General features: G+C 33.1%; 1 protein-coding gene across 6 annotated transcripts in view; it reads left to right on the top strand.

Annotated features, from left to right (window-relative positions):
- Window positions 1–19,574, top strand: part of LOC145284509 (electrogenic aspartate/glutamate antiporter SLC25A13, mitochondrial-like) — a 169,067-nt gene that overhangs the window by 137,031 nt on the left and 12,462 nt on the right. For 4 of the 6 annotated variants that reach the window (XM_080133392.1, XM_080133394.1, XM_080133393.1 and 1 more), the window contains one exon: window positions 488–578. In XM_080133392.1, coding sequence (XP_079989518.1) covers window positions 488–578 — 91 coding nt within the window. Of the gene's footprint in view, window positions 1–487; window positions 579–16,301; window positions 16,323–19,574 lie in introns of all 6 variants that reach the window. The other 2 variants (XM_080133390.1, XM_080133389.1) reach the window with 1 other exon arrangement.

The raw sequence follows: 19,574 nt of genomic DNA, 5'->3' as shown, positions 1-19,574 counted from the left end.
CAATAATTTCCCACACTCTTTATTTGTGCCTAAACCTAAATATAGATTCCATGAACAAAGCTTCTTTCTTAGAATTGCATACCTGACTACAATCTGATTGTCTTCAAGTCCAACGTAAACAAGTTCTTGATGAACCGTCCCCCTAAGTAATCCAATTTACAAAATTCCCACTACTTATGTTTATTACACTATAATCACATTGACTAATGTATACCCATTAACCTTTATTCTCAAGTGGCCTCCGGGCCTTGATAAGTGGTGATTCCCGTGGGGTTAAAAAAAAAATCAGCTTGTTTGTAATTTTACTCCTTTAGTGAGACATGCATAATATTGAACAGTCTTATGTAAATGTTATTTATAAGAAGAAACAAATATTTAAATAAAAAAAAAAAACAAGTGATTCTTTTTAATTTTTTTCTTTCTCTTTATAATTTAACAATTTACAGATCAGAATGATGCTAACGTTTTTTTATTTATTTATTTTAAGCTCGTGTTTTCCGTTCATCTCCACAATTTGGTGTCACACTGCTTACATATGAATTACTGCAAAGAGTTTTATACATCGATTTTGGTGGAAAGTAAGTCTATTTTATATTTACCTTTTTATTTGAAGAAACATAGAAAAGTTTACTGCAGGGTTTGTATGTATCAGGGAATTTACTTTATTTATAAATCATCGAAATATGGGGCTAAAATTCTAGCATATGTTAATTTATTTTTTTTTAATGTGAATGTGGTTAATGCAAAATTGTTTTAGACAGTTAAATAATTTCCAATGCTATTGATTATGTTTGCCCATTTATTTATTTATGGCTCATGTTTGAATTCGTGTTTTGAAACATCATGTAAATAATAAATCTATGAAGTCCCATCAAAGCGATAATTATTTTAAGGTAATATTTTAAGCTCTATTTATAAGAAAGTACAAATAGCTCGGTGAGTAGCAATTCAGACTGAAGATTTCAAGGTTTTCATCTGCTTTAATTGTTAATTTCTTATTTATTAATAATGCAATATTTTCCTAATTTAAAAGGAGTTAAGATATTTGATATTTTGAAATGAGACAAGTTCTGCAGTGTATTTATTATGTTCAAAATAATTTTTTCATTTAAAAAAAGAAAGAAAAGTTTACTGCAGGATTTGTATGCATCAGGATATTCGTTTTAGTTATAAATTATTGAATTATGCACCCTAAGAGACAAAATTCTAGTGTATATCAAATTGCTTATGATGCCAATATGTGGCTAAAATAATTTCCAATATTTTTGATAATGTTTACCCATTTATTTTTTTATTATTCTGTTTGAATACATGTATTGAAACATTATGTAAATTATAAATCTATGACATTACATTAATTATTTTGTGATGTGTTAAGCTCTATTTAAAAGAAAGTCCAAACAGCTCAGTAGATAACACTTCAGACTGAAGATCAAGTTTTTGATTTTTGGTCATGCCATCTGCTTTATTTGTGAATTTCTTATTTAATATTAATGCATTATTTTCGGGGGGGGGTCAAGTAGTTAAGATATGATATTTCAAAATGAAACAAATTTTGCAGTGTTTAAGAAAAAAGAAAAAAATTGTAACTGAATGACATATTTTTTAAGATTCAAAGTAATTTGTTTAACGCAACCTCAAATAAATAATGCAACTAAATAAATTTAAAATAAGCAAAATATTTTCACAGGATGGACGAATTCTGATTGTAATTTTTTAGATAGTCAAATTAATCATTGAATGAACAAAAAATATAAGTTTACATTTTGATTTCATGTTTTATCCATTTCAAATAATATGCATTTTGCAATCATTTTATCAATGAAGGTTGAACTTTTTTATCAAAATTTTATTATTTGTAATCAGGGATTTTTTTTTTTTTTTTTAAATAATCTATGTGTAAGAAGAATCCAAGGTTGTTATGGAAGAATTCAAACTATCCTGAACTAACGTAACATGGAAAAACAGGAATGTGTCAAAAGATGTGATGACCACAGTTTCATAATGTATTTGTCTCTTAAAAAAAAGGGGGGCTTTTAAAGTAAATTTTAATATGTAGAGAAATACTAGATCAGGAAACTAAAAGAACTGGCACCTACACTAATCTACAGTGATCTCTTAAGTAGAACAGTATAGAGAAGAATACTGGATGTCTGGAATAAACTGCTCGACTATATTTATAGTAATGGCATACAAAGGTGTTACAGCATCATATTGATTGAGGATAAGATGAGGGAATGACAGGTAAGATGGTTAGGATATCTGCTGTCGGCCAAGAATGACACCATCACAAAACTTGCCTTTTCATTAGAAGCCACTGAGAAACAAACCAATCGATGATGATATGGAGTGACATTCTGCACAAAGATCTCTATAAAACCAGCTTTCACCTGGATCAAGCCTGTAATTATGCCAAGTGGAGACAGGAATCTTTTATTATGGACCCATTGTATCTTGGGATTAACACTTAAGAAAGAGAGAATATATATATACATATATTCCAGGTTGAAAATATTCAAAAGATTAGAATCATTGAATTCCAACAAGGGTCGTTGATAGTGCTCAATCAAAGAGAGCAAATGTATCATTTTTATTTTCTTTATGTAAATATAGTCATACCTTGCTACGATGTGCAGACTGTTTCGATCATTATTGATCAAATCAGACAAGAAAAAATTTTGAAAATTAAAAAAAAGTTGAACTTTTTTTAATTTATGTATAGGCTTTTCGACTTCATATAATAAGATCTTTAAACCATGCTACATATCAGATATGGCAAAATATTTCCTTCTCTAAAATTTAAAAAAGGTCAACTTTTTTTAATTTTCAAAATTTTTTCTTGCCTGATGATATCAATAATGATCAAAACGGTCTGCACATCGTAGCAAGATATGACTTTATTTACAAAAAGAAAATAAAAATTATATATATGTTATTATTATTATGTTTATATTTTCTTTTAAAGGGTCATGGCTATGTTTTTGAGACTGTATGAATTGAACATTTTTTTTTTTTTTATGAACCTAAAAAAAATTTTCTTTTTTAAAGAAATAAATGGACCTAATAATAATTTCTAAAATTTTGTGAAAGATTGTTTTTTTTTTTTTTTTGTATAATGTATGATTCTCTATTTTATTTGGTTAGTTTGTGAGTATAAACTTTTAAAATTGTTTCTTGTATGGCATTCATCCTAGGTGGGTTAAACCGTCTTCCTCCAAAGGAGAAAGTGTCAAGGGAATATTAAATTCACAGGCGGTCCCCAGGCCTGTGAATTTAAAATGTGCTTTTACTTTATGCATGTATGTTGAACATTGCTTCAATGTAGCGGAACTTTATTCCTGATTTGTGAATTGTAATTTTAATGCCATCTCTGTCCTCATACATTTCATCACAGTCTAACGCTTAATGAAATGGAATTTACCAAAAATTTAATTCTTCATAAATTTTACAAAATCTACATTTTGTATCATTTAATGCTTGAAATTTTAAACGTCACTCAATGATTTCGATAGCATCATGTGTTACATACTTGCTTTTCCCTCTGTTCACACACATCAAATTTTTTGAACGTTTGATAGTTGTGACTTTTAAATGTTACCATATGTACTATTTGAATCATTGGACGTTGTTCTCGGTGTTTCAGCCGATGTGACCTCAAAACCTCCTTCGGGTACATCTTGTTGAACTCTGGAATGTGTACATAATTTCAAACAGAACCCTTTATTTAATCCACAGAGGTAGTTTGTTCTCATTTAATCAGCCATAAATGGGTAAAAGTCTGGAGTAATTTGGAATTGTATTCTTAGTATCATCTGTACTAAGAATTGAGTCTTCAACCTCTTGAAGACTTTCGTTATGCCACTGTTCTTGGCAAACAATTCTAAATGAATTTTAGGAGTCTTTAAACCTGTTTTTGTTTTAGATGTATAATTTTACTAAAACCTGAAACGCGAAAGAGAGAAAGAAAAAACGTTAATGGCAAATGCTATTGCCCCTCAGACAACAACTTATGACTTCATAACACTGCAAAATAAGGTTTTTAAACATACTTTCAATTTGCTACGCGTACGTGACTTGCAAAAGTGATGCCAAAAATGTGCCCCCTCCCTGCAAGAAATGGTCCAGTTGACCACCACAGAATTAATCTTTTTTTTTTTTCTAATTTTCACATATGCTTCTGAGGGGTCATTCTTTAAGATGGTACCGGTTTCGACCCAGTCATATGGCTGACGAAAGTTTTTAGCGGACATATGAACACACAAACACATGCACAAACAACTGAGATTTATATGATAAACTAGCAGGAGTACTCGGCGTCATATAAATTTAAATAGAAGTGAAATTATGTGTAATATCTTTGTTAAAATTTCTATCTCTTCCCCTCTGTCAAGCCGTATCTTTATATTTCTCTCTTTTCCTCTCCTTTTTTTTATCGTATTTATCTGTAAACCTTTTCGTATCTTTCGCCCAACTCATTCCTCTCTCTCTCTCTCTCTCGTCTCTCTGTGCTGAGAAAATGTAATCCAGATACTGGAGCTACCCATTTCAAATGTAATACTGCATTCTCATATTTATTGCTCCGAAGCAATTCCAAATAGAACAAAACAGTGGCATTCTTGAATAAAGGTAATTCTGTTCAAGCCACCCACTTTCACAATAATATGAAGATAAATTAAAAAGAAAAGATATTAAAAATATGTATGATATAGAGTAATTTTCAGATCGTAAACTGTTTCAGCTATTTTCGGGATTGACTCCATATACCAGCCCTCTCTTAAATCTATGTATGTATATGACATAAAGTGATTTTCAAATTGTCGTTTGCTTCAGGAATTTCTGGGACTGACTCCATACACCCCACTTCTTAAAAGTATATATATAAAATAAAGTAATTTTCATATTGTAAACTGCTTCAGCCATTTTTGGAACTAACTCCATGTACACCCTTCTTAAAAATATATATGAACTAAAGTAATTTTCAGATCGTAAACTGCTTCAGCTATTTCCGGGACTGGCTCCACATACCCATCTCTTAAATGTATATATATATTAAATAAAGTAAGTTTGAGATCATAAACTTCAGCCATTCTCAGGACTGACTCAGTATACTCCTCACTCTTAAAAATATATTTGAAATAAAGACATTTTCAGAACGTAAACTGCTTTAGCCATTTCCGGGACTGACTCAATATTCCCCCCCCCCCCATCTAAAATATATTTAAAATAAAGTATTTTTCAGACTGCAAACTGCTTTAGCTATTTCTGGGATTGACTCCATATATACACCCACTCTTTAAAAAATATATGAAATAACGTAATTTTCATGTCATAAACTGCTTCAGACATTTCCGGGACTGACTCCATAAACCACCCTATCATAATAATGTATTTGAAATAAAGTAACTATAAGATCGTAAACTGCTTTAGTTGTTTCCAGGACTGACTCCATATACCACCTCCTCTTAAAAACGTATATAAAATAAAAGAAATTTTGAGATTGTGAACTGCTTCTGCCATTTCCTGTAATGACTTCATATACCCCCTCTTTAAAAAATATATATGAAATAAAATAATTGTGAGATTGTAAACTGCTTCAGCCATTTCCGTGACTGACTCCATATCCCCCTCTTTAAATATAATTTTAAAAAATGTTATTTTCAAATCATAAACTACTTCGGCCATTTTCAGAAGTGACTCCCTCTCTTAAAAATATATATGTAAAAACGTAATTTTTAGAGCATAAACTCCTAACCATTTCCTGGTCCTGGATATGACCTTAAACTATATCCAATGGTGAGGCCCCAGCTTGCGGGCTTTGGGGAGTGTGGAGCCACCCTTTAATTGCCATTGCTCCCAGGTCCTCTCTGACCCGGAGTGGTAGTACCTGTTAGGGTCCCAACTATGGGTTAAATAGAAACTGACTTGCAAAAAAACAAATATATTCTATTAAAATTTTTTCTTCAAAATCACCGGATTCGGCATTAAATAACCTGAAAAGGGTTGATATACTGTAAAACAAAAACAACCAACCAACCAACCTAACCATTTCCGGCACTGACTCCATATCAACCCCATTTTAAAACTATATACTAAAAGTAATTAATAATGCTTGAGAGATTGCTTTGTGAAAACAAAACGGACACTACTTCCCCTACCGCTGCCTAAATACAGAAGGTTTAATCAATTTATGTGATTTTTGAAATGTGAAAAATAAACATAAAAGAAGTACTAGATACTTGTACATGACTTTTAGAATATGATAAATAAAGACGATAAACAGAGTTTTAATACGTCACACGTAACATTTTTTGTTTTTCATATGGGTACTATATTGTACAAGTACCTAATTTCTTGGGTAAGATACTGTACAACTACCTTATTTCTAATTTAAAAATGAAACTACTCAGTGATTTTTACATAATTTCTTATTTTGCTAACTTTTCCGTAAGTCACGGATAAGATTATTTTTATCCATTTGCTATAGTGAAGAAACACCTTATTTCTTAGATAAATGTCATACTATTTGAATATATTACATGCTTTTTGGTTTTAGTAACTTTTATGTACATCACAGTCAAGATTTTCTTTGTTTTTTTTTTATATGGCTAATATACTGTACGAGTACTTTATTTTTAAGGTAGGGTGCTGTACAATACGTTATTTCTAATTTAAAAATGAAACTACTCTGTGATTTTTACATAATTTTCTCTTGTGCTAACTTTTCCATATGTCACAGGTAAGAGTTTGTTTGTTTTTCATCTGTGTGCTATAGTGAAGAAGCACTTTATTTCTTATATTAATGTCATACTACTGAAATATATTACGTGACTTTCAGTTTTAGTTTTCTGTAGGTCACAGGTAGGATTTACTTTGTTTTTTATATGAGTACTATACTGTACAAGTACCCCATTTCTTGGGTAGAATACTGTACAAGTACCTTATTTCTAATTAAAAAATGAAACTACTCGATTTTACATTTTCTGTTATGCTAACTTTTCCGTATGTCATAGGTTGGTTATGTTTTTACATCTGAGTGCCATAGTTAAGAAACACCTTATTTCTTATATAAATGTCATACTACTTGAATATATAACATATATAACATGATTTTCAGTTTTGATAACTTTTATGTACATAACAAGTAAGATTTTCTTTGTTTTTTCATATGAGCACTATACTATACAAGTACCTTATTACTTGGGTAGAATTTCAGGATTTGGGAATGTGGCAAATAAGCACTCAGCATTACTTGATTAATATGTGAATTTTGGAATGTGATGATTAAGAACTCAGCATTACTTAATCTATTTATATGATTTTTGGAATGTGACAAATAAGCAGTCAGCGTAACTTGATCAATTTAAGTGATTCTTTTTGAATTGGCAGTTTTTCCATGTGATTTTTGTAATATGACCTCTATTGCCAGTGTTGTATATCAGATTTTTTATGCATTTTTTTTAATAGAAGATAATGTTTGGGGGGAAACTACACCATATAATATGGTTACCTGGTCTTTTGGCTAAGATCAAAGTGTAATATCTGTTCTCAGCATTCCAGTGACTTCATAGCCACCTTAAAGAGTTTTGGCAATTACTGCCATGAAGACATGAACGCAAATCACATTTTAACTAACTTGGGAGAATTGCCTTGTGACAACAAAACAGACACTAATTCCTCACATCCCATCCTCACCTAAAGAAAGAAGGTTTGGTAATCCCTGGAGGCCTCTAGAGCATTTTTAATAGCAACATAATCACTCTTATTCCCCCACCACCATCAACACTATTTTTGGTTTTAAGACAAATGACGTTACTTCTGGAAAATGACTCTGCAGGGAGATTGCTTTGTGAAAACAAAACAGACACTACTCACGTGATTTTTGGAATATGACAAATAAAGACAAAATATATTCTGTATTTTTTTTTTTTTTAAGGCAACGATAAAGTCTGGTATGAAACTACTGTATATTACAGTTACTTGGTCTTTTGGCTGAGATCAAAGTGTAGTATCTTGTTCCCAGAATTCAATCTCCCCTCCCACCCATAAACAGAGTACAGATATCATATTTGAACTAATACCAACCAAGATGGTCAATTGTGATTGGTAACAAGTGAATGATTTACGTCCATGATTGCCTGACTACCCCATCGAAACGATGGACATGACGGGGTAGCACCTTACTGACCAGAGACTGCTTGGTTTGAGGCGGGCGGTAGCCACCCACTGGGGCTAAATAGCCTCTCCCACCGTTGCGGAGGATCTGAAGCGCCTGGTCGCGACGTCAATTTGACCAGACTTTTAACTTTTTTTTTTTTTTTTTTTTTTTTTTTTTTTTTTTTTTACAAAGGCATCACCACATTATCAAGGCCCAGAGGCCACTCAAGGATAAGGGTTAAAGAGTGTACAGTAGAAGTTGGTCAATATAGTAATCATTAGTAATGAAAATTTGGTAAATTTAATAACTTATATGGAACGGCTCATCAAGAACTTATTTACTTTAGACTTGAACACAACCATATTGTAGTCAGCCGGAAAGCAGGAAAACGGAAGACAATTCCACAGGCGTGCAGTTCTAAGAAAGAAGCTTTGTTCATGGAATCTATGTTTAGGTTTAGGCACAGATAAAGAGTGGGGGAAATTATTGATAGTGTTTACAGCTAGACGAGTGTTTCTTGTGAAAGTTTGGCGAGGGGGGACCATAGATTGAAGCTCAGTTGAACACTTTCCATGAAAATAACGATACATCAGAGACAAACTCGCAACATCTCTTCTGTGAGATAGAGGTTGTAAGGAGGAGAAAAGGACATCTCCTACGAGGCTACGAAGTCTATTTTGAACTCTATCAAGGCATGACAAGTCTTTTCTAGCAGCTCCTGCCCAGATGTGGCAACAGTATTCCATCCTTGGACGTACCTGGCTCTTATATAGATAGAGAATAGCATCAGCAGTGAGATATCTACTGGATCGATAGAAAGATCCCACCATTTTTCCAGCGGCCTTGGCAACAGATTTGATATACGTGTTCCATTTAAGATCAGGAGTAATGGTCAAGCCCAGAAGCTTGTCAAAACTTGAGGCCTCCTGAAGACGAGAGCCATTCATTTCAATTGATGACAAATGTGGATTAGAATGTTGATGATGTAAAGAGAGAAGCTTGGTTTTAGATGCATTAAAAGTAACCAGCCACTCCTTTCCCCATTGTACTACATGCTCAAGATCAGAGGAGAGAGAATTGGAGAGTACTTGCTCGTTTACTGTCTTAGATGTGGTACCATAAATGGTAGTGTCGTCAGCATAAATGTCTACAAATGATGTAAGGATATGATTTGGAAGATCATTAATGTAGATCAGGAAAAGAGTTGGGCCCAGGATGGATCCCTGAGGGACACCGGCATTAATACTGTGAGCTTCTGATTTTTGCCCCTCAACTACTACTCTTATGAACCTATCAGAAAGAAATGATTTAATAATTGAGAAGACTTTTCCAACTATACCATAGCTAGCGATCTTATGAAGTAAACCTTTATGCCATACCCTATCAAAGGCTTTAGATATGTCAAGAGCAATTGCCCTAGAAAGATTGCCACCGTCGAGAGATTTGCTAATCCTATGCGATATAATTGTAAGGACATCTGCTGTAGATCTAGCAGAACGGAAACCATATTGAGTGTCACTAAGAAGGTTATTTTTGTTGAGATGTTTGATTACTTCTGTATTTAACACAGATTCTAGCAACTTACTCATGACGCACAGGAGACTTATTGGCCTGTACTGAGAGGGGGATGAGCGATCACCTGAATTCTTAAATACAGGGCATACTGATGAGATTTTCCAGGGAGATGGGAAACTATTCTCCTTAAGACAACGTTTAAACAGTTTTGTAAGTATGGGCGCTAGTTCAGGTTGAAGTTTTTTGAGTACTATAATTGGAATACCATCAGGGCCAGTTGCTTTACTGGAATCAAGGTTTTTGATTAGCTTGGCAACATCACGTACAGATATACGTATATCACATAGCGTGTTTTCTGATACAGGAGGAAATATTGGGGGTTGGCGGTCTTGGTCGCAAAGGGTAGAATTAGCTGCAAAGTTCTTGACAAAGAGTTTGGCTTTGTCTGATGCTGACGAGATTACCTCAGGTCCATTGATAATAGTTGGGATGGAGCACACGCTTCTGTTCAGGATTCTGTTTGCTATTTGCCAAAACTGGTGGGAACCAAGCCGCTGCTCAGCTACTTTGGACTTAACAGATTGAGCATACAACTCTCTTGCGTTCCTTATTACTTTCTTACAATGGTTGCTGGCAGTCCTGAAAACGGCTTTAGTTTCCATACATCTATTACGTTTGAAGCAGTGGAAAAAGTGATTTCTGTGCGCAATGGCAGCAGCACATTCTGGAGAGAACCATGGCTGGCTGTTAGGTTTTTGCTGAAACTTTTTAGAGGGTATGAAATGGTCAATACCTACAATTAACCATTCAGTTAGGTCTAATACTATAGAGGACACATCCTTTTTAAACATGGAATGCAGAGGTAGATCAGATATAAATGTACGGAAGCTATCCCAGTCAGCCTTAGTGTATCGATATACTGTACGATGAAGTGGTACGTCTGGGGACTTATTACATTTCATTTTTATCTTAATTGATACAACAGAGTGGTCGGAAGATCCAAGAGGCGACAGAACAGAAACTGAACATAGTTCAGGGCAAGTTGTGAGAAAAAGGTCTAGTAGGCTCGCATACTGGCCGTCATTATCGGGCACACGGGTAGGTTCCTGAACAATCTGAGTGAGGTCATAGGCAATGGAGAAATCATGACAGAACCTCCCCTCATCATCGGTCTTGTTTGAGTGGGTCAACCATTCGACGTTGTGAACATTGAAGTCTCCACATACGTGAATGTTAGCTGAAGGATAAGTAGAAAGGACTTGGTCAATTTTCTCAGATATGCTTTTAAAGATAGTAACTCCGCTGTTGTGGGGGCGATAGAGAGTAAATATAAATGCAGTAGTGTGAGCTAAAGCAACCCGGAAGCACATATAGGGTAAGTTAGGATCTTCCCTGGAGATGTCCCTCCCACATGGAAAGCTATCTTTAATATAGGCACATATTCCATGCCCATGGCGATCTTGGGGGTCAGATTTAGAAGTTAAGTTAGAGTATCCTGTAATTGCAAACTCATCTAGGGAAATAGCCTGTCCAATGCCAGTTTCACTTAAAAATAAAAGGTCTGGTTTAGTCTCCTGTAATTGGGTTTCAACCTCTGGAAGGTTAGAACGTAGACCCCTGATGTTGGAGAAGGAGACATGGTAGTAGGGGTCTACGTTGGAAGTTGGAGAACCGGGTTTAATCGTGTATTTTTTCTTGAAACTTGTCATGATGAAATTTTGGAATTTGTGGACTAGGTCGACAGATTTACTTAGAGCAGGACAGAGAGGGGAAACTAAGAGAGAAAAAGAAATGAAGAATTTTTTTTTTTTTTGTAGCTAATGATAAGGTAAAGCCGTAACAATTACCCACTAGTATGGCATCGAGAGGCCCCACCAGAAGCTACTGCATGGTCCAGATTCCATTCACCAAATGGCAATACAGCAGCCCCAGTACTTTGCACCTGCTGATAGGACAGCCTCCTTAGTGGTTAATCCAAGGTTCGGGTCCCTGACTATCAGGCGGATAACGTCAGCCCAGACAAAACGTTTACCTCCAGCACCCTTACTAGTGACATGGCTACAAGGATAGACATAGAAACAGAAAATTTCCACCAACTCTGCCAACTGTTCGCGCAAAAATACTGCCAACCTAGAAAACAGCTTTTTCTTCTCCCTTTGTCAGAAAAATCACTCATTTAAAAAATGAGGACTGAGGGACAAATAAGAAGAAGCGAGAGTAACAGGAGCTGCCGATAACGCATCCACAATGCGTTTTCTACTCTCCATTAAAAAAAAAAAAAAAATAAATAAATAAATAAATAAATAAAATAAAAATAACTATTAAGTATTGTACTTAATAAAAGTCCAACGGACCTGTTTAAGGGAAAGTATGGTGATAGATTCCCCTCCCACGAACTAAATATGAGTACAATTAGGTAATCTATTTTTGCAATAAACTCGGTAGATAAATAAACATTTATGGACGAGAAAAAAAAAAAAAAAAAAAAAAAAAGAAGCTAGCATTTAATACAACAGAAATACATAAATTAAATACTGAAATAAAATGTAGTTATTAATATTTGAATCTTAAAATAAAAAGTGCGAATTAGTAGAGAAAAAAATCACTTATCACAACAACGCATTCCGTCTCCAAACTAGTGAAGAATTTAACTTTTAATAGCGTTCAGAAGATTTTTTTTTTTTTTTAAATTAACCGTTAAGAGAAAGCGTGATTTTATTCTGAACTTTAACTAATCACGTTTTAAGCAACTTATGATATAAAACAAAATCGGATGGGGGGGGGGGGGTTCTTCCGAAATTAGTTGGTGACGTTATAAGTAATTGCGAGATAACTATCTTCCACCATTGCGAGAGCCTGGGCGAAGAAACTCGTGCGTTGCCCAAGCAGCACGAGTGGAACTTGACCAGAGCTGGTAGAACCCAAGGAAAGACAAGGTCGATACATTGGTACCGACTCTGGCTGCAGGAGATGGCCGTTGGCTCATAAGAAGCTCATCTGAACTTTGAGAGATCTTGTTTTTGGTCCTGCTGGGTGTCCCCACACCCTCCTCACCCAGATTACCCCGGGCAGGGAAGCCAGTTTAGTCGCCGACGACCCGACCATGAGGCAGCTAGCACTGGGTTACATGATACCAGTGGAAGTCTAAGACTCAGCTGACATTTGGTCAATTAAGTTAAAGAGAAATGACGTCATTTCCGGTAAAATGACTGAGCACTTTTCAATCTAATATATAAATGGAAAAATAGGCGCAAACGTTTGTATGTCCGCCAAAGGCTTTTTGCATTAGAGTTCTCGCATTGGTTAGATTCTGTGAGAAGTTTTTGCATACTTCCCAGATCGTAATATCTCGCATTCGCAAACAGGCATCCTTTCTTTTTTTTTCTTTTTTTTTTTTTTTTTTTATAGAGTTAAACAAAATTCCCACTGTGGCATCATCACAGCTGTTTCTTTGGCTTTTTCATATAAAGCGAAACTGTTCGAAAAAGTGCCAAGCATTTCTTGGCCTTCAGGCAGAGATTTCTGATGCTTCACTTAAGTTAATTAGTTCTCAGTCACTGGAGGGGAAACCTTTATATTGAGGCAATTACATTTTTTTTTTTTTTTTTAATCCTGCCTGAGTGCCCCCTTTTTGGGGGAGCTAGTTTCCCCCCACATTAACGACCTTGTGTCTAATTTGCTTTCGTGGGGAAACAAATAAAACAACAGAAAGCGAAAGTTAACTTGGCCCTCAGCCAGTTTAAAAGATGCATGGTGACTCTTAAATTAATTACCAACTCATTGAATTCACTATCCTCTTTGGCCTAATGGTTAGCAAGGAAGACTATTTACTCTGTTTTCAAGTTCGATCCCACCTCTCTCTATATCTTTTTTAAAATTTATTTCGTTCGTGGGCCAATATCCTCTACCTGGACAAAAGTTAATTACCAAGTCGTTGAGTTCACTATCCTCGTTGCTTGGTCGTAAAAAAAAAAAAAAAAAGAAAAAAAGATTGGGAAGGAATGGTAGATTGCCTGATTGTAAAATCCACTTTTAATTAAAAAAATAAATAAAATTGTGATAACCAGGGCAGGAGGGGGTGTCGTTTGAGTGCCATCAGCCAGAAACAAAACTGAAAGTAAAATTTTTTAATCAAAAGGAAAGAAAAATAGCATGGGTATCCGGCATTTCCCACATGTGGTGAGGTGGTATGGCAAGGGTATTGAGCCACCAAAGTCTCTATAAAAAAGAAATAATTAAATACCCATGAGTACCCGTGCTGTCCTCAATGATTGGCTTTTTACAGACTGTTCTTTTATGGGTCTTTAGCCGGTTAAAATATTTTTTAATGGGGTCAAAAATGGATCCATTGAAAATATCGTTACACATTTTATAAATTTCCCTTAGTTTATTTTTAATTTTTAATCAGTTCATATGCATATCATGTTGGTACAGTGATAACGTCATCAGCTTTGAATGTTATAGTTTCGGTTTCGATTCTAGCTGATGGCACCCAAAATACTTTTTTTCTTTTTTTTTTTTTTTTTTCTTTTAAAATCACGACTATAATAATATATACAAAATCTGGACAAATTAAAATATATCTGAGTCCCTCCCCCTCCCCGCTAGTTAAATGTAATTCTAAAAGAGCACTATACTTTTTTCAGTGATATCAGAAAGATTATTAAGTATCATTCTTTTTTTAAACTAATATCGTGATTGAAATTCTAATATTGTATCATTATAAATTTAAAATTCTGTTATCATGGCAACTCTATTGCAAACCAATATTCATTTTCTGTAGGTTTTTACACCTTTTTCGTTTTTTTTTTTTACTTAATACCAGTCTGTTTATAAATTGTAATTATATGTTAAAAAATATGAAATAATGGCAACATGCATTTTATTCTCATTGCTATTCTTGTATCATATTGAGACTAAAGTATTTGTATTATGACAATCCTAATTTTGATTTAAAATCTTTGCTTTAACAGGTATAAAAAATGTAGGAGAGTCTTTTTTTTTTTTTAAATATTAATATGAACACCTGTACTTATTATTAAAAGGCTGGTTTGTGAATTTGAGATTATAAAATCTGAAGTTTAATCAATTTTTTACTTTCCTTAAAATTTTGGAACCCACAGTTTCTCAGATCTGGGTAGTGAAACTCCCCTGGTTTAGGTAGAGAAACTCCTCTGGTGTTTATAACGACTTTTTAGACCTCTTCGGTCATTTTTAACACATAAATTGTTCAATTTGCTCAACTCCCTTTTATGACTGAATAATTTTTATTATTTTCGTTAGTTTACTTTTTTATTTCTATGCTATTTTTGATCACTTAAGTTATGAGATTTTTTTTTTTCAAGTTTTAAATGAAACTGATTTGTAATGGATCTAGTTACAATTTGAGATAAAAACAAATTATTTTGATAAATAATTTTAAACAAAACAATGTTTCTAAAGATTTTTCTCTTTTCATATTTGATTTACATAGATTTAATATTTATAGGCAGATAACTATTAAGATTTTAGAGTAATATTATGGAATGAAACTTCATATTAACAGTAGACTTAACATGGCGCAAAAGACCAAAAATCTAGAAAACTATGCCAGATAAATTATTTAGCACCCACCATATTCACTACACTTCACACCAACAGATTACCATCATTTGAATTAAGAAATATTTCAAGACAACCCCCACTTTCTATTGTAGCATAAACTTAAAAATGAATTCCATAAACAAAGCTTCTTTCCTAGAACTGCCCACTTGTAGAATTCTGTTCCGCTAGTCTGCTTTCCAGTTAACTATGATATCATTATCTTCAAGTCCAACATAAACAAGTTCTTATTTAACCGTCCTTGTAAATAATCTAATTATACTAAATTACTTCTACAAATGATTATCATGCAACTGTCTCAATGACTATAATACACACATTAACCTTTATCCTCAAGTGGCCGTCAAGCCTTGATATGTAGTAACCTCCTTTGTGAAAAAAAAAAGTTGAAGATAAAGTTTAGAATTTAATAAGGGAACAAGAATTTTATGAAGATGGCACTAAAAAACAATGAAAAGAGGTTATAGAAAATAATGACGACTATATGAATCATTTAAATAAATCTGATATTACTTGTTTCTTTTTTTATTGAGCCTTAAAAAATGGAAAAAAAACTTTTCATTACATAATATATTCAATCAAAACTTTTAGTCTTAGAACAAATACATTGCTTATATAAATCTTTTAGCATTTATATTTTTGTGAAACAAAAAATTGGTTCAAATCTTTAAACAAATTTCTTTTAAACTTCATTTTGCTTTACTGATACGGCCAAAGGTTGTGTGTGAATTGGGCAATGACTAGCACTCAGAATTATACCTTGTTTCATCTGTTGTGTAATTCCGAGCTAAAACCCTTGGGAAAACTATGAACCAACAGTTTATAAACCTAACCATTAAAATTTGAGATTACATTTCAGGAAAATAAATTTCTATGTTGCACAAAAGCAAACAAATATCACGATTTAAAAAAAAAAAAAGAAAAAGAAAAAAAGATAAAAAATACCTAAAATTTCATACATTGTTAAATCTATTCTTCCATTTTCTCTACTTCATCAAACTGACAAAGGCTTGTTCCGTTCTCTTCACAGGTCCTCGAGATTGCGGTTCAAGTAATTCCTATCTTCTGTATTTTATTAAAAGTTGTTTTATCATTAAATCCTCAAATCAGTTTCATGCAACCTACCATTGTTTATTTATTGTTCAGTTTAAGTTGAGCTTCTTATATAATATATTTTTCAATTTTATTTATTTTATTTTTGCCTCTTCATATTGTTACTTTAACTGTTGCATTTTATTTTATCATTTTTTCCCTCCAATTCCAGATCCTTCCTTTTTTACTATTTACTTTTTAATCTTTGCCTAATGTATTTATTAAGATCTGATTTTTCTCCATTTTTCTTTTTTGCGCTTGACCAGATCCCCTCCTACAAACACACACATATGAAAAAAAAAAAAAAAAAAAAGAAAACTCTGTATCATATATGTTCTCATGATGAAAAGAAAATATTGTACTAAAAAAAATGCATAAATTGATCAGGTAATTCTATTTATATAAAGAAAATAATTTTTAAGTAAATTTGTGCCTTTTTTTTTTTTTTTTTTTGTCAATGCTCATCTCCTCCCCATGTTAAGAATAGCTTTCTAAAGTTTCGATTTGGAGTTATCTTTCTTGTTCATTTAGAATATTTACAACATGGCATTGCAAGATCGTCTCTCATAATTTAGCAATAAAATTTGATTTTCTAATTTAGAAATAAAACTACTTGATCAATTTACGGCATTTTTGGTGTACAATATTTTCTTTGTAATGGATGGGTACATATATCATACAGATTTATCTTAACTTTTTATGGGGGAATTTCTGAACAAGCATTTTATTTATACAAGGTGCCCACAAAGTCTGGCTACATAATCTACAGGATGCTTCCACAAAGTCTGGCTACATTATGTAGCCAGACTTTGTGGACACCCTGTATATATATATATTTATTTATTTATTTATTTATTTGATATGGCATGGCAGAAGATATCCACTTTTCCCCCTTTCAAATTTGTAACAAAACCATTTGCACTATTGAAAATCGAATGCAACTGCAAAAGATCTATTTGAAAGTTGCATGAATCATTTTGTCTTTACTTTTGCTTTCCTTATTTTTGCCAGAATTTCAAGAAGAAAAGTATACTTTTTGAAGTTGATTGATAATTATGTATAACTTTAATGGATAAGAAATTTTATACTTTATTTATTTATTTATTTTCTTCAATATATGAGCACAAAATCAAAATGAATTTTCTCTTTGATTCATTTTGATTAACATTTTATGGATATGAATTATTTTTTTGTTTTTACCTGAAAAATTTCAGATGCTACAAAGCATAATTCATTTCAATAAATGATGGACCTCATTTAGATAATATTTTTGTATTATGACAACTTTTATTTTTCACAGATTTAGATTTTAAAAATGTTTAGAAATATTTTTTTTTTTTTTTTTAGATGAGGATTGAAAATTTTCATTTGAGTTATTAGGACTACTATTCTTGTGTTTGTAAAGTTTTGGCCAATGTAACTTCCGACCTTCTAGTCTAAATATGGGAATGGCTAACTGTGGGAATCTTTGTTGATCCCCCGACAAAGGAGGGATTGGACCTAGTAATTCATTCCCATTCGTTTGTTTGCACTTTTCTCAATAATCACACCTAGGATTTTTAAAAAATTTTGCACAAAAATTAGTCATGGTGAAAGTAAATTTTTGCCAGATTAACTTTGATTGCCTCCCTAGGGGGACATTTTAGGAATAAAATTGCCCCCAAATTATTTGTCGATTCGTTTGTTAGCACTTTTCTCAATAACCATGCTTTTTTTTTTAATTTTGCACAAACATTAATTATGGTGAAAGTAAATTTCTGCCAGAACAGATTTCTGGAATAATTCTGGTCGTTGAAAGTATTCACCCTCCCCACCTGTTAAAAAACAAAATCAAACAATTGTTAGTGGGAGCCACTTAGGCCCATTAAAATAGCAGGCACTGGCGCCCGTGGCCAAAATAAATGTACCGTGGCGAAGTACCGACGCATTTCATATATATTTATATATTGAAGTGTTTAGCTTCCAAATAATAGCATCTTATATATTATGTTTTTTTCCAAAAAATAAAAATGTTATAAAAAGAAATATGTTGCAGAAATAAGATTGTGGACAAAAATAAGTCTGTTTTATATCGTTCAATTAACTTCTGTATTTGTTTCTTTGTCAGTAAAATAATTTTTTTAAAAACACAACTGTTTGGGAACTAACCTCTTCAATTTAGTTACGAGTTAACGCATTCAATATAGTCATATTTAACTTCTGTACTTTTTTTTTATCTGCATAATAATTTTAAAAACGCAACCATTTGGAAGCTAACCTCTTCGTCACGAGTTAACATCCTCCATATAGAATTAATGACAGTAATGTTCAGGGTTCCAAAAAATTTAAGTTGGTTTTTAATTCTTTCACATTCATCCTAATTTGGCAATATATATATATTTCTATCGATCCAGTAGATATCTCTCTGCTGATGCAATTCTCTATCTATATAAGAGCCAGGTACGTCCAAGGATGGAATACTGTTGCCACATCTGGGCAGGAGCTGCTAGAAAAGACTTGTTCTGCCTTAATAGAGTTCAAAATAAACTTTGTGGCCTGGTGGGAGATGTGCTTTTCTCTTCGCTGCAACCTCTATCTTACAAAAGAAATGTTGCGAGTTTGTCTCTTCTTTATCTTATTTTCATGGAAAGTGTTCGACTGAGCTTCAATCTATGCCCCCCCTCGCCAAACTTTCACAAGAAACACTCGTCTAGCTGAAAACACTATCAATAATTCCCCCCACTCTTTATCTGTGCCTAAACCTAAACGTAGATTCCATGAACGAAGCTTCTTTCTTAGAACTGCACGCCTGTGGAATTGTCTTCCATTTTCCTGCTTTCCGGCTGACTACAATATGGTTGTCTTCAAGTCTAACGTAAACAAGTTCTTGATGAGCCGTTCCATATAAGTTAACAAATTTACCGAATTGATTACTATATAGTCCATTAATAATATAATTAATATATAGTATTTCTACTGTACACTCTTTAACCCTTATCCTCGAGTGGCCTCTTGGCCTTGATAATGTGGTGATACCTATGTAATATATATATATAGGTTTTCTAGTAAGCTGTGAACGAATAACACATGTAAAATTGATTCTGACAAATAGTTTTGTCATAAGTCAAACGTGCGCACATGCATTTTTTGGCTGTAGGAAAACATTTTTTAATACTGGAAAGCAAAATTTTGTCAAATCTCATGGAAAAGAGAAAATAATTAACAAATACTC

The sequence above is a fragment of the Euprymna scolopes genome, chromosome 9 (assembly GCF_053919585.1).
Source record: "Euprymna scolopes isolate OS-2025 chromosome 9, ASM5391958v1, whole genome shotgun sequence".
Classification (NCBI taxonomy): domain Eukaryota; kingdom Metazoa; phylum Mollusca; class Cephalopoda; order Sepiida; family Sepiolidae; genus Euprymna; species Euprymna scolopes.
Note: the sequence above shows the minus strand (reverse complement) of the source record. Positions and strands in the feature narration are given on the sequence as shown.